The sequence below is a fragment of the Cydia splendana genome, chromosome 9, assembly GCF_910591565.1.
Source record: "Cydia splendana chromosome 9, ilCydSple1.2, whole genome shotgun sequence".
Classification (NCBI taxonomy): domain Eukaryota; kingdom Metazoa; phylum Arthropoda; class Insecta; order Lepidoptera; family Tortricidae; genus Cydia; species Cydia splendana.
In genome coordinates this window covers 15,071,773-15,085,634 of record NC_085968.1, presented here as the reverse complement: position 1 = coordinate 15,085,634, position 13,862 = coordinate 15,071,773, and the positions used below count along the sequence as shown (strand labels likewise).

At 35.9% G+C, this 13,862-nt stretch overlaps 2 protein-coding genes and 1 long non-coding RNA gene across 8 annotated transcripts in view; all 3 read left to right on the top strand.

Moving 5' to 3' along the window:
• The window catches only part of LOC134793709 (uncharacterized), a 344,598-nt gene that overhangs the window by 42,281 nt on the left and 288,455 nt on the right, over positions 1-13,862 (top strand). The window lies entirely within an intron of this gene.
• Positions 1-13,862, top strand: part of LOC134793633 (uncharacterized) — a 163,367-nt gene that overhangs the window by 13,622 nt on the left and 135,883 nt on the right. The gene's annotated exons all lie outside the window — the stretch shown is intronic.
• Positions 2,795-4,353, top strand: LOC134793643 (sodium channel protein Nach-like). Its single transcript, XM_063765278.1, has one exon. It carries the CDS (start codon positions 2,912-2,914, stop codon positions 4,343-4,345), a length of 1,434 nt encoding a protein of 477 aa, XP_063621348.1. The 5' UTR covers positions 2,795-2,911; the 3' UTR covers positions 4,346-4,353.

Genomic DNA, 13,862 nt, shown 5'->3' with positions numbered 1-13,862 from the left:
TTATAAGTTTCAATTTTGTTGCAGGCGGCGAGTATAGGTATAATTTTATATCTAAATCTGACTTTTGTAAAGGAGTGAATTTTCTGTACGGTAGTACTATTAGTTATTCTGTGGCATTGTTTTATTTACACAGGCTTATGTAGTCTATGAGTTAGATAGCACTTTGTACGATCTATGTTCACTACAAACTGAATACTTGTATACAACGAGCGCCAGTTACAGCTTAATAATTCAAAACTCAGCTCCGGAGAACTAACAATAAAGTTATCGTCACACAATACTTAATAATCAGTACCATAACTTGGTTCATGTCCGTTTCTTTGTCGCCTAATAAACTAATCTGCAACACAAATGTTAGATATGTTAGGCCTACCTTTAAAAACCGGCTAAGTGCGTGCCCGTCGACATGCATCGACTATATACATCGACTTAATAGAGTGTTTCGTACCTTCTTTTAATAAGATTCGCCCTCTTGTTGGTATCGCTTAACCAGGCGGACGGACAGACAGAGAGACGGACGGTCGAACAGACGGACATGACGAAACTATATAGGGATTTCGTTGTTGACGTTTTGGCTACGGAACCCTAAAAGTCCACCCTATAGGCCAGATTAAAATGTTTCGGTGTATATAATTGAGTATTCCCTAAGATAAGTCTGCAACGATTTTGATAGCAGACGCAGTGCAAGAGTTATTTTAATCAACTTCTATGAAATTATGACGTATAAATAACAGTTGCGTGTGCTATAAAAATCTAGAAGATAATGTAGTGCAGTTAAAGTACTGTCATCATGTAATTTTGTGACAAAGTCGCCGTCTCTCTTGAATTTTGAACAGCGAACGACTAAATCCGAATATCGTAACAAAATTATTCCTTATTTCACTTGATACGCTTTTGTTTCACTTAATTAATCTTTTCAAATGAATAATTAAATTTAATTAAAATTAGTTTGAGTGTTTTGCTTCATTATGATTATTGTGATTTTAGCTTGAGACATTTTATTGTAGAGGTTATGAAACAAATTAGGATGTAAAAATGTACCTACTTTAAAAAAATAATGAGATAGTAGGGAGGTATATTTGTATCAGTTATACACTGAAACCCTCCATAAAAGTACCTAATACCTTTGATCATGTTGTCGAAAGAAAATATATTGGTTCGTAAAAGTTGCAAAACGCGAAAGGTAATATTATTAACTTTTATATACACACAATAATCAAATTGGTTTTAGAATATTATAGCAACATATATGCAGTTTATGGGCTTGACTTGGTTGTAAAGGGATTCACTGCCTGTATTTTAATGACCCTATAATCTCGATTAAATTGTTTTGAAATAAGAATTAAGCAGCAAGTAGAGATTTTGTTCAACGTATGTAACCTTCTTTAGTCTAGGTACTACTCGTAAACTACTGTTTTAATTAAATTATGTTACTCTATAATATTAATTTCTCGGTTTAAATACTTCTACCTTTTCCTTAACAATATTATATAATACGTGCTCTATAACTTTGTCAGCATTAATATTCAGATTGCATAATTCTCTGTAATCTAATTAGTCGACTGTGAAATGTGTACGGATTTGGTAAGGAGGTCGCGTTGACACTAGGAACGTGGTTTTAGCCTGGAATGACGCCTGAAGAAGCAGGCCTATTAAATTACAGATTTTAATGCTTAGACGTGATTTACCACCGATGTACAGTTAGGGGTGTTGCTGTTTCTACCTACGCAAACGACAAATTTTATTATCGTATTATAATTATTATTTATAGTTACCTCGTTAACTTCCGCACACACATGAAGTTTGGCTTAAGTGGGTTTAGTCAAAGTGTAAAGACAAATATTCTGTATTTTGCAGAGCGCGTTACTCGGTGTTAAACCGTCAACCGCAAGGCGGCTGAAAGCTATGTGTCGGATTATGTACAAACAGCGAGACAGATTGCCAGACAATATTATGATAGCTATGTTACAGCCTTAGCTATATGAACTGATTAATATGACGTGTGCCGCCATTTTGTGTGAGACATTATAGAAAATATTCGTTACTAGCCACATATGAAAATATATAGTGTCACAAAAAAACAAGTCCTTAATTGGGTTAATTTTTAAATAAAATTTGCGGTAAAACCTATAATAATATACCTGAAGTGTTGGTTTCCAGGAATTATTGACAACATAAAAAATTCAATAACCCTTGAGCAATACCTATCGGCTATTATATTAGTCTACTCTCTGATACGCAGGCTGTAGAATAACACCGTATGAGCAAGTGTAAAAACCGGGCAAGTGCGAGTCGGACTCGCGCACGAAGGGTTCCGTACCATAATGCAAAAAAAAAACGAAAAAAAAAAAGCAAAAAAAAACGGTCACCCATCCAAGTACTGACCACTCCCGACGTTGCTTAACTTTGGTGAAAAATCACGTTTGTTGTATGGGAGCCCCATTTAAATATTTATTTTATTCTGTTTTTAGTATTTGTTGTTATAGCGGCAACAGAAATACATCATCTGTGAAAATTTCAACTGTCTAGCTATCACGGTTCGTGAGATACAGCCTGGTGACAGACGGACGGACGGACGGACGGACGGACGGACGGACGGACGGACGGACGGACGGACGGACGGACGGACGGACGGACGGACGGACAGTGAAGTCTTAGTAATAGGGTCCCGTTTTACCCTTTGGGTACGGAACCCTAATAAAAAACGTATCATTATTGTACCTAATGATATTGTATTTTATACCTTTTATAAATTATCTAGATAGGGAATAGTTTTAAGAACCTTTTGTGCTTTTATCAAAGGCTTTCAATCTTTGTATCGTCGCTATTTCATAGCATTTATTGAAGGTATATTAAGTTATTCGGACAATGATACCGCTTACTAAACATTATCTAAATGGAAACCTTTTAGATGTGCTTTGTGCGTACCTTATTTAACCAAACGACGTGGATCCCTTTGATTCATTCTCACTTCGCCGCTCACTGGAACGGCACGGTCGTAAAGCGACTGAAAATGTGGTCTAAAATAAAGGGCCACGTCGTGGTATTTTACCGACGATTCCAACATACTTGCGAACATCTGACAGTTCACGGCCCAAGTTTTTTCGTGCGGAAAGATGTACATTTTATATACAGGTTAATTTACTTTATAATTTACGTCCAAGTATGGATCGCTGCGGTAGCCACGATTCGGAGATACTACAACCACTACCAAGAAAACACTATTCGATTTACAACGAGAACGGATTATCTAGATTGGAACACAACTTTTGCATCGATAACCCTTTGTGAAATACCCAACGTTGACAAAATATATATGCTTAGCCAGGAAATCAATCCAGGAGATAAAGGTAAGCTTGACCGATTCATCGGCGAAATTGGATTTTTCAACGGTTTGTGTCACAGCTGCTTCGCTCTCTGCGACAACGAACCTCTCTGTCCCACAGATTTTGGTCAACTAAGTCTGGCTGTTCGTTCAGAATGCAAAGATTTTTTACTAAGCTGCAAATGGAATGGAAACCCTTTCGAATGTTGTGGCAGTTTTCAGCCAATAATAACGGAGTACGGGACGTGTTATTCAATGAATAATGTGCACGGTCTCGAAGAGTCTCCTGTTTACCAAACATCAAATAAAGATAGGCAGGCTTCAATAGAAATTGTAGCGTCACAAGATTACGAAGCATTCCTGCACGCACCAGAGGACATACCATTCTGGAACATGGAATACGATCGGAGGTTGACAGTTCTATATGGTGCAGAAGCTAACGTGATATACTCTATAACAAATGTCGTGAATGAACCAGAAGTGTCTTTGCTATCTCCAGAATATCGTCAATGTAGATTCCCAAATGAAGTTCCAGAAAATTATATAGCTTACAAATTCTACAGTTATTCTGGTTGTATTAGCCAATGCCGTATAGATGCACAGTTAGAGCTCTGCAACTGCACTCATCACTTTTCCCCTCAAATATATGAGGAACGGTATTGTGATTTGGAAGGATTGAAATGCCTATCAAACAACTTTAGGATATTGAGAAAACTAAAAGTGCCTGGGATGAATGAGACGGGCTTAATTTGTGATTGTTTACCGTCATGTGAAGAACCGGATTACAACGTGGTAGCTAAAGATTTTTTGGAGCCTGAAGAAAACGTAAGAGCGAGGGGCGCAAAATTTTCTTTGAGTAACCGGCCCTATGAACGGATCACCCGGCAGGTTGCCCGCACGACGCTCGACCTCGTAGTCGCGATTGGAAACAGCTTCGGTCTCTGTTTTGGCGGTTCTCTGTTGTCTATTGTAGAAGTATTTTATTATCTTTGCTTTAAGCGATGGAAGTATAAGAATTAAAGATTTATGATAGTACCTAATGCAACACTTTATTTTGTGTTTTAATTTCTAACTAAGAAAGCACGAGTTGATTAACGGCCACATTGTACGTATTTTAACAAATACAATTATCACAGTTTATACTGATTAAAATACGAACTACCGGGCCTGTACTTCTAGTTCGTTACAGACTTACAGTACCTATTTACACCTACCGATAATATCAATATATGTTTTAAATACTTAATTAACAAATGTACGTAATAATTATCAAAAGTAGGTACGTACTTGAGTTTGAAACAGTATTGTAGTTAAAAGTATTATAATTATAGTTAAAGATGTGCTTGCGTCATTAAGCCAAATATGATTGGTAAGTAACATTAACACCAAATAGATCCCTTTACATTTGCCTGCTAATGTTAGCAGTTTATCTGCAAAATGTAATGTAAAAACCTGTTTCAAGCTTTGGTGACAAACCATAAGTACTTACAAAAATGTAATAAGGATTTAGTCGCAACGGATGAGCATAATATTTATTTTTCTGGCCTTCTCTGCTTAGGTAATAATATCTTCCTTTTGATTATTTAAAATCATCCTTCCGGGGAAATATATTGTTAACAGAGGGAAAATTATAAGTTAATTTAATATCTAAGACTGATTTGTGAAATTTTACCAGTTCTTCGAGACATTTTGTGTACCTAAGTGTACACGATTAAGTACTTGAAATTCGAGAAAGTAAAAATCGGATAATATTTTCGTAAATCGGTCTCGGACTCTCAGCTCACTTGACCACAATTAGATTATTATTGTTATATCCACAGTAATCTTCGTATTAATTGGGTATTTTGTGCTAAAATTTTCCAAATATAGATAAAAAATGCTGAAATATTATTCAAATTTACCGATTTATATTTTTAATTTAACAGAAGAAAATTAAACTATAATGTAATATTTTAAGGGAGTTGTTTTGATAATATCAGTTTTTAAACATCAGAGATTTGTTTAATACCAACTCGTCGTACATATATTATTTTCAAACATACATTCGTGAGCAACGAAAACGGGTCATTTACTCATTTCTGTGTTGTACACCGTTTGGAAGCAGTCAACTGATAAAGTTCATGATTTAAGATTCTAATTTTTTTTTAAGTCAGCCTATCCCTATTTTTTAGCGAGTCCCGCTACTGGGCAAGGGCCTCCCCTCCTTTCCAAAATACCTAAATAAAATAAATTATTATATTCTAAAATACCTACTAATTAATAAACCTCTTATATTATAATGGATATTACTTATATTAATAAACACAATTTTAAATCTAAATGTGTTTATTTCTGAACTCAACCCTTGTGGTAGGTATTTGAGTTGAGTAGTTGAGTTGAGCTTCACAAAGTTGATTATAAATAAATTACCAACGTTCTGTCTCCCCTTCTTTATTTCATAACAACATTAATGTTGTATCCAGAGTGGGAGTGTGGGTAGTCTGAAAAGTTTTAACCTTTATACAGCGCTACATTACATTATCAAGCTAATGGGTGAGTTTTACCATTAGGCGGTTTATAAATGAAATAATAACGCAATTTGGATGATGCTTCGTCTGTTGTTTTGTATTATATCACAAAAATCAATATCAGTTCTAGACATTACATACTGTAATAACAGGCAGACTAATAAATTAATAACAAACAACAACAATTATTGTATGTTTGGATAATCTCAGTAGCTAGTTACTTATCTCAAAGATTTCAAGTTTCGACAGAAGATAGAATTAGTTGATGTAGGTAGCTCCGCAAATCATGCATGCCAATGCATTAAAGGACTGACCAATGACCAAAGCGGCTTTGAGGTAATCCTTACAATAATTCTCCTTAAATGTAACTTGCATATACATATTTTCATGATAGGTATTCAAACAGCTGCACCAAACAAAACTCATAATAATAGTTTCATACTAAAAACACTTTATTAGTGTTTATCCACCCGGAAAGTTTGATACTAACAGCCTGTCTGAGGTGGAAACTTTATAACATCCCTTTCCGTAAATTATCAATATTTTCCTTTTCTTACCTTTTTTTAGACCTATCTATTTTTATAAGTTATAGGTACTTATATAAAAATCCCTTCAGCCATATACGTAGTGTATAAAAGGCTACTAATATCATCATCATCATCATTTCAGCCTATATACGTCCCACTGCTGGGCACAGGCCTCCTCTCATGCGCGAGAGGGCTTGGGCTATAGTCCCCACGCTAGCCCAATGCGGATTGGGGACTTCACATACACCTTTGAATTCCTTCGCAGATGTATGCAGGTTTCCTCACGGTGTTTTCCTTCACCGAAAAGCTAGTGGTAAATATCAAATGATATTTCGTACATAAGTTCCGAAAAACTTATTGGTACGAGCCAGGATTTGAACCCGCGACCTCCGGATTGAAAGTCGGACGTCATATCCACTCGGCCACCACCGCTACTACTACTAATATGACAAGTCTAATTTAGTTAGGTAGTTACCTGTTGTTGCCAACCTATCAAACATCAACGTATAAAGAGCAAAATTATGTTGTGTTATTTGTCAGCTATTAAGCTAAGTATGAATTGATATCCGTAACAATTTTTTAAATAAATTCTTAATATATTTGGCTCATGATTTTTAGATGGACAAATTCCATCCTTCGGGGCCGACTTCTCGGTAGGTACTTGAAATGGCATAATATCAACCGCAAATCATCAACATGTTTTGCTGGTTATGGTCAGCCTTTCAACTAACTATGCGTTGCTACAGTTACCCAAAATGTACAGTAATTTTTAGAGATGCCACGAATATTCGGCAACTATTCGGTATTCGGCCTATTCGGCCGCTTTGACGAATATTCGGTATTCGGCCGAATGTTGCCTATTATTCGGTCGAATAATGAATATCTGTAGCACCTACCTAAAAAGAAAAATACACAAAAATATAACCAAAAACTAGGTATATTTCACATTTAAAATGTATTCTTGGAAAGTAGTTAAATACGAAGGAACGTTTTTGAACACTTGTTGAATACAAAATATTTTATTTTTTTCGTGGGTCTGATTTGATTGACTCTACTACATTCATCAATTCTGCTCAACATAAAAATATAGGTATCTTAGCAAACATTGTGCTTTGTTGGCGAATAGTTTTCATAATAATTGTGACTCAAAATGTTCGCATGTCATGCCGAATATTCGGTCGCCGAATAATCAGTATTCGGCCGAGATAGGGGCCGAATATTCGGTATTCGGCTAAATTCACTATTCGGGGCATCTCTAGTAGTTTTACAGACCACAGCAGAAACAGTCCAATCACAATAGATGCCAATTTATATCGATATTATTAATACCATTAAAAAATTCGTTTGGAAACGAGTCCAGTCATAGGGAAGCTGCTCGTAATTAATGACATCCACGGAAGAACAACTGCAAATGAAGTTATTTTCTTCATAACAGCGATACAAATAGATTATGGAATATTGTTAGGACGGTTAATAATTAGTAGTCTATGCGAAGGGCATCAGAATGACTTGATCTACACGCAAGTTTGTTTACATACGCCTACCAGAAACTTGTAGTTTAATATATTGTCTATAATTCACGAAACAAATTAAATTACAGCCGAACTACACGACTCTTATTCTTATTAACTACTATACTCAATTAATGTCGTAACCCCAACAGCTATACCATAGAGAAATATAGTAGAACAAGAGTGCTCACTCCATACATCAATTTTGGTACAAAAAAGACTAATATTTTCATAGTCGACATCTAGCGTCTAGTAGCGGAATTATCAGTACTGCTAAGTAGAAGTAGTAGTACAGTGTCAACAGATGTGTGAGTGACAATAGATGTAGCACCGACCGGAAAGTCTTATGTTGTTGAGCATTAGACTTTCCGGTCGGTGCAACATCTATTGTCACTTGACAGTACTACTTCTGCTACTTAGCAGTACTGATAATTCCGCTACTCGATGCTAGATTCGACTATGAAAATATTAGTCTTTTTGGGACCAAAACTGATGTATGGAGTGAGCAATCTATGTATTTTTTTCTCTATGGCTATACAGACTTTTGTCTAAGACACTGTAGTTCTATATCTAGGTAGAAACTCCACCCGAATTAGGAGCTTCGGGTGCACGAAGGGTAGAACATTGCCGGCCACTAACTTGTTAGTAAGTGCTAAGTTCCACATCTGGCGCAAGGAGTTGTCCGCTGTTTATTTGTCGGATCCCTAAATGTTAGTTTAGCCATCCTGTTTTTTCTTTTTCTTAAATGAGCCATTAAGTAGTGGCTACTAACTGTATTGGTTGATTAATCTATAAACGCGGTAGCGTGTCCAGCCAAGTTCGAAGGAAAAGGAACCGACGATGCAGCAACCGTGTGTTTACACGAACCATTTCGAGCTACTTTTGACCTCTTCACAACTTGAAACCTATTTAACCTACACACATGAAATTTGGCACATTTATTTAAGCCCCTTAGCTTGTCTAGAATAGGTACAAAATATTTATAAACGTAGCTCAAACAATTATTGATAAATTAACGTTTAAAAACCGGCATTTTTTGTGACTGACTGACCTATAGATCAAAAACCTAACCCACTTCCAGATGACCTAGAAACTTGCAATTTGGCATTAAGGTATACTGAATCTGAAAACTGAAAAATATTTGACAACTGACTGCGTGATAGCGAGGGTCTTCTTTTCAGCTGGGGCAAAGCTGCTTTCATGATGAATACTAGTAATTTATGTACAAAAAGTAATGATATCCCAACAAAAACATACATTAGAAGGCCAAGTTCAATATTAAGAATAAGTGTCGTTGTTGACGCGACGACAAAAGAATTGAGATCTATATTTATGGGTGCCAAGTTCTGTGCTGTGTAGAAAATCCTGAAATACATAATGAAAATAAAATTTAATTATGATCAATGAGACGCAAATAGATTCCGAGAAAAGCTAAGTAGTAGTAGTGATTAAAAAGCCATTATGTATTTACAGATTTTCTAATGCAGTTCATCTTAACTTTCGCTAAGTTCCGGAGTTTGTTCGGTCGTTCGGTCGGCGTAAACTATTCATAAACGCTGGTCGCACAACTTTTAAATTGAGCACTTTTCTTAATAGATTTGAACTTTACGCCAGAAGACAGATATCGTGTTTTCTTAAGATTATAATTGTTTTTGAACACATTCAGGGTTTTTACTACATATTTGCAAACAATCAGGATAATAACCGTTTTAAGTATCTTTGAAATGTTAACATCTGTAATGTTGACATCTGACAAATAATCTGCTTTGATAGATAGAAGATGAGCCGCACTGCACCGCACATCATAATAAAGTAGAATTAAAAAATCTATATATTTAAAATAATGTTAAAAGAAATAAAAAACCCTCCCAGGTTCTTATTCTTAGAATTTGCTAATACAAAATATTTAATTTAGCTATGTTACTTGGTAGAAAACGTAATTCATTATTTTTAATCCCATTAACATACCTAAATAAAGTAGGTAAATGAGTAAGTTACCTTATCTTATTTAATTACCTTATCTTCTTTAGGTTAAGTATCAATATACACTCGAGGCCTAACTTATGCGCATACTTTATTTTACACGCTTTTTATTAACTTGCAATATAGGTATGTAGGTACCTATGTATGTATGTTTGTAAGGGTCAAATCTTGCAAGTTAAATTTAACACACTTCCCGACTTCCAATGAAGCTGAAAATTTGCATACATATGTATGTCGTGTGTCAATGCAATATTATGGTACCATCGAGCTGATCTGATGATGGAGACAGGAGGTGGCCAATTGGCCATAGGAACCTAACTAGGTTTCGTTGTTTTATCACAGAGTTGTGTGTGTGTGTTGTGAAACACAGTTCTGTTTGGAGTTTTTAGAACTGTCTCGATGAGTATCGGTTGCCTATGGAAATAAAAGTACAGTCAGCGATAAAATCTCGTACCAATAATGAAATTTTTGGCAAAACTTATTCTGAAATAAAACTATTGAACTTATTCGTTTTATTACCTATTTTAGTTCTGTGACCGCGTTTCTTAAAAGCTAATAACTTGGTGCCTACAACTTCGAATTTAAACAGTTCCTAAAGAACCCTCTGAGTCCTTTTAATTACTTTTAAACTAGACGGTTAGAGAAGAACTTTCTTCTTGCAAAGCTGGATAAAGAGGGACACCTTGTAAGGAATTGATTGTTCTTTGAATTTGCTTAATTAATAGCTTTGTTAAGTTAGATTGTAGGTAAAATCTATTTAATATCATTCAATATTACTTATTTCGTTTTTATGCCATAAAATTCACTTTACGTTTGCAAAAACAAGGAGTGTTCAGCTAGTTAGATAGCCAGAACGCATATTATTGACATCCTAAGAGTTGCAAGAAAGACTTGTGTACTTGTTTGCCATTGAAATATTTACTGTAAAAGAAATTAACATACCTATATGGCTACCACCAGTTTGGCACTGACATAAACGCTATCGAGAACGTGATTTACTTTCTATGCATCTCGCTCGTACTCGCATATTAGTGCGAGCGAGAGGTATATAAAGTAAATTACGTAGACGTTATAAGTATGTCAGTTTTGACACCGTCAGTGACTCATGGTACGGGTACTAATATATCCGTAGGTAAATATCTATTTTTACGCTTCTGCATAACATTTATGCCATAATATTTGTTTTTACGACGTAGGTGCAGTAGGTAAATAAGCATACGGCCTGCCTGATGGTAAGCGGTTGCCACAGTCTATGGACACCTGTAAATCCAGGGTGTCACATGCTCGTTGCCGCCGTTTAAAGACGTTTATAACTTTTATACTCACTTTACCTTCAAAAACCTACCACCTTTCCTATTACCTTTCTTCTTTCGGAATGATTGGCCTAATATTGCCATAGAACGAGACGCGTGGAAGAAAAAGAGGGAGGCCTTTGACCAGCAGTGGGACACAACAAGCTAACATATAAATAAATAAATAAATAAATAAATAAATAATTCAGCCTATATACGTCCCACTGCTGGGCACAGGCCTTCTCTCACGCGCGAGAGGGCTTGGGCTATAGTCCTCACGCTAGCCCAATGCGGATTAACATATAATATCTATAAAAAAGCTGATGCGAGTAAAAAAGGTTATAGGGCCTAACCCTAGAGTACGTTTCTTGGGAATAAGAATAGCAACCTTTGACATTACTTACCATAAAAGCAGATGCCTCCGTATAACAAGCCCTTGCGAACACTAACAACACTTCAACATTTGTGTTCTCTCAACTCGACATCGTAAATCCGGACACTTGCTGCATAATATAGCCTGCATAAAACATGAGCGGAAACAAAAAGGGATAGGGTTAATTTTGTATTCAGTTTTCCGTTAGGTATTGTTTTTTTGGTATATATAATGGATCAGTCATTATGTCTCGGTACGAAAATGGAATATTTAATATCGCTAAATCATACAAACCACATTCATAAATATATATTGATAGGTAGGTATAGGTACTTTAATTATACCATCATACGCTGAATACTTAAATAAATCGGTCGCATTTTTGTAAAAGAAACCCTGGAAATAAAAGCAATAAAATAAGCAGTAAGTACCTATATTATAATAATCCCGTACGCTTTTGACTATTCGGTAAATATACTTTCCTTCCTTCTTCCTCGCGTTATCCCGGCATTTTGCCACGGCTCATGGGAGCCTGGGGTCCGCTTAACAACTAATCCCAAGAATTGACGAAGGCACTAGTTTTTACGAAAGCGACTGCCATCTGACCTTTCAACCCAGAGGGGAAACTAAGCCTTATTGGGATTAGTCCGGTTTCCTCACGATGTTTTCCTTCACCGAAAAGCAACTGGTAAATATCAATGATATTTCGTACATAAGTTCCGAAAAACTCATTGGTACGAGCCGGGGTTTGAACCCGCGACCTCCGGATTGAATGTCGCACGCTCTTACCGCTAGGCCACCAGCGCTTCTATATATAATATACTTTCCGATCAGGATATTGGTTGAACGCTTATTCCATTCGACAAATAATCGCTAAAATAGCCTATTTTTTTAAGCCTACTTATTACTGATTAAATATTCGTTGTTAGCTTTCCAAAAAATAAAACTCATTTCTTTTGTAAATCGCTAGTGCGTGTCCTTATTTCTCCAAGTTTTGAAATCGCTTCACCTTATGAAACAAAGTTCCCCACCGCGTCTGCCTGTCTGTATATTTGCGATAAACTCAAAAACGACTGAACGGATTTTCATGCGGTTTTCACCTATCAATCGAGTGATTCTTTAGGAAGGTTTAAGTGTACGTATAATAATTTGTTAAGGTTTTGTGTTACCCGTTCGAAGTCGGGGCGGGTCGCTAGTTAATATAAAAATTGCAATCAAATATATACCTATCATAAAACGTTATCAAAATGATAGTAAATGATTCATGCATAGTAGCAAAATGTGTATCAAAAATGCTAAGGTGCGTTTATAAAATAACTTTTACACGGTTTTCGAAGGTCAATTTATTCTCATAAGCTTCTGTTTCAACAAATTTAAAAAACACAGCTTAAAAACACGTTTACCTGCCATTAACTTGAGCACAGGCTTGTGGGCAAAGTTTTCACCCTAAAATTCACGTTGTATAAGATTTATGAGAAGTCGGTCGACACCTCCGATCATTATTAGTACCTATAGAAAATGTTCCAGGTAACTTTTATACGGAGCACGCTCATTAAGCGCTTTATGGCTCATTGGTAATGTAATGTTACCTACTAATTATGCAACTTTTCAACTTCACCTGCTCGGAGAAGCTTCTTTTGTTTAAAGTTCATGTTATACGATACGATTTCAAGCTAGCATGGTTATAACTTATAAATAATATGGATGACGAGATAGGTACTACGGTACGTACCGTAAAATGGGGTGAGTAGGGATTACGAGGGCAGTTGGGTTATGAATGGGGTGAGGAGGGATGACAGAGGGGTGAGTTGGTTTTTACAGGCTACTGCTACGTAAATTATATATTCTAATAACAAATCAAGCTATTATAATGTTCATAATCCCAAAGTGTCGATCCAACAATTTTTAAAACTCACAGTAGAAAATCCCTCCTCACCCCTACCACGGGGTCAGCTGGAATTTCCTACTATTTCGTATTTATCTCTAAAGTTATGAAATGGAACTACACAAAATCGTAAAGAAACTAAAATTCAAACGACCGGAACATTTATTATGTATAAAAAAATCAGTTTGCCACATGTAAAAATAAAGTTTTATCGAGGTTTGAATGTCAGTTTTGTCCCTACTCACCCCATTTTATACGATACTTTGAGAATGCGGGCGATATTATTAGAGTCAGACCAAGATAACTCTGCAGCGATTTTTATAGCACAGACTTGCAAGTGTTATTTGAACGTTATAATGTCATAGAATTTTGACGTTTAAAATAACACTTGCACAGGTGTACGTGTTATTTACAAAATCAAAATAATATGACGTCATTCTAGCAGAACTCTAGCTCTAG

Coding starts and splice junctions, on each gene's coding strand:
- LOC134793643 (XM_063765278.1), top strand. CDS start 2,912: ATGTGCTTTGTGCGTACCTTATTTAACCAAACGACGTGGATCCCTTTG.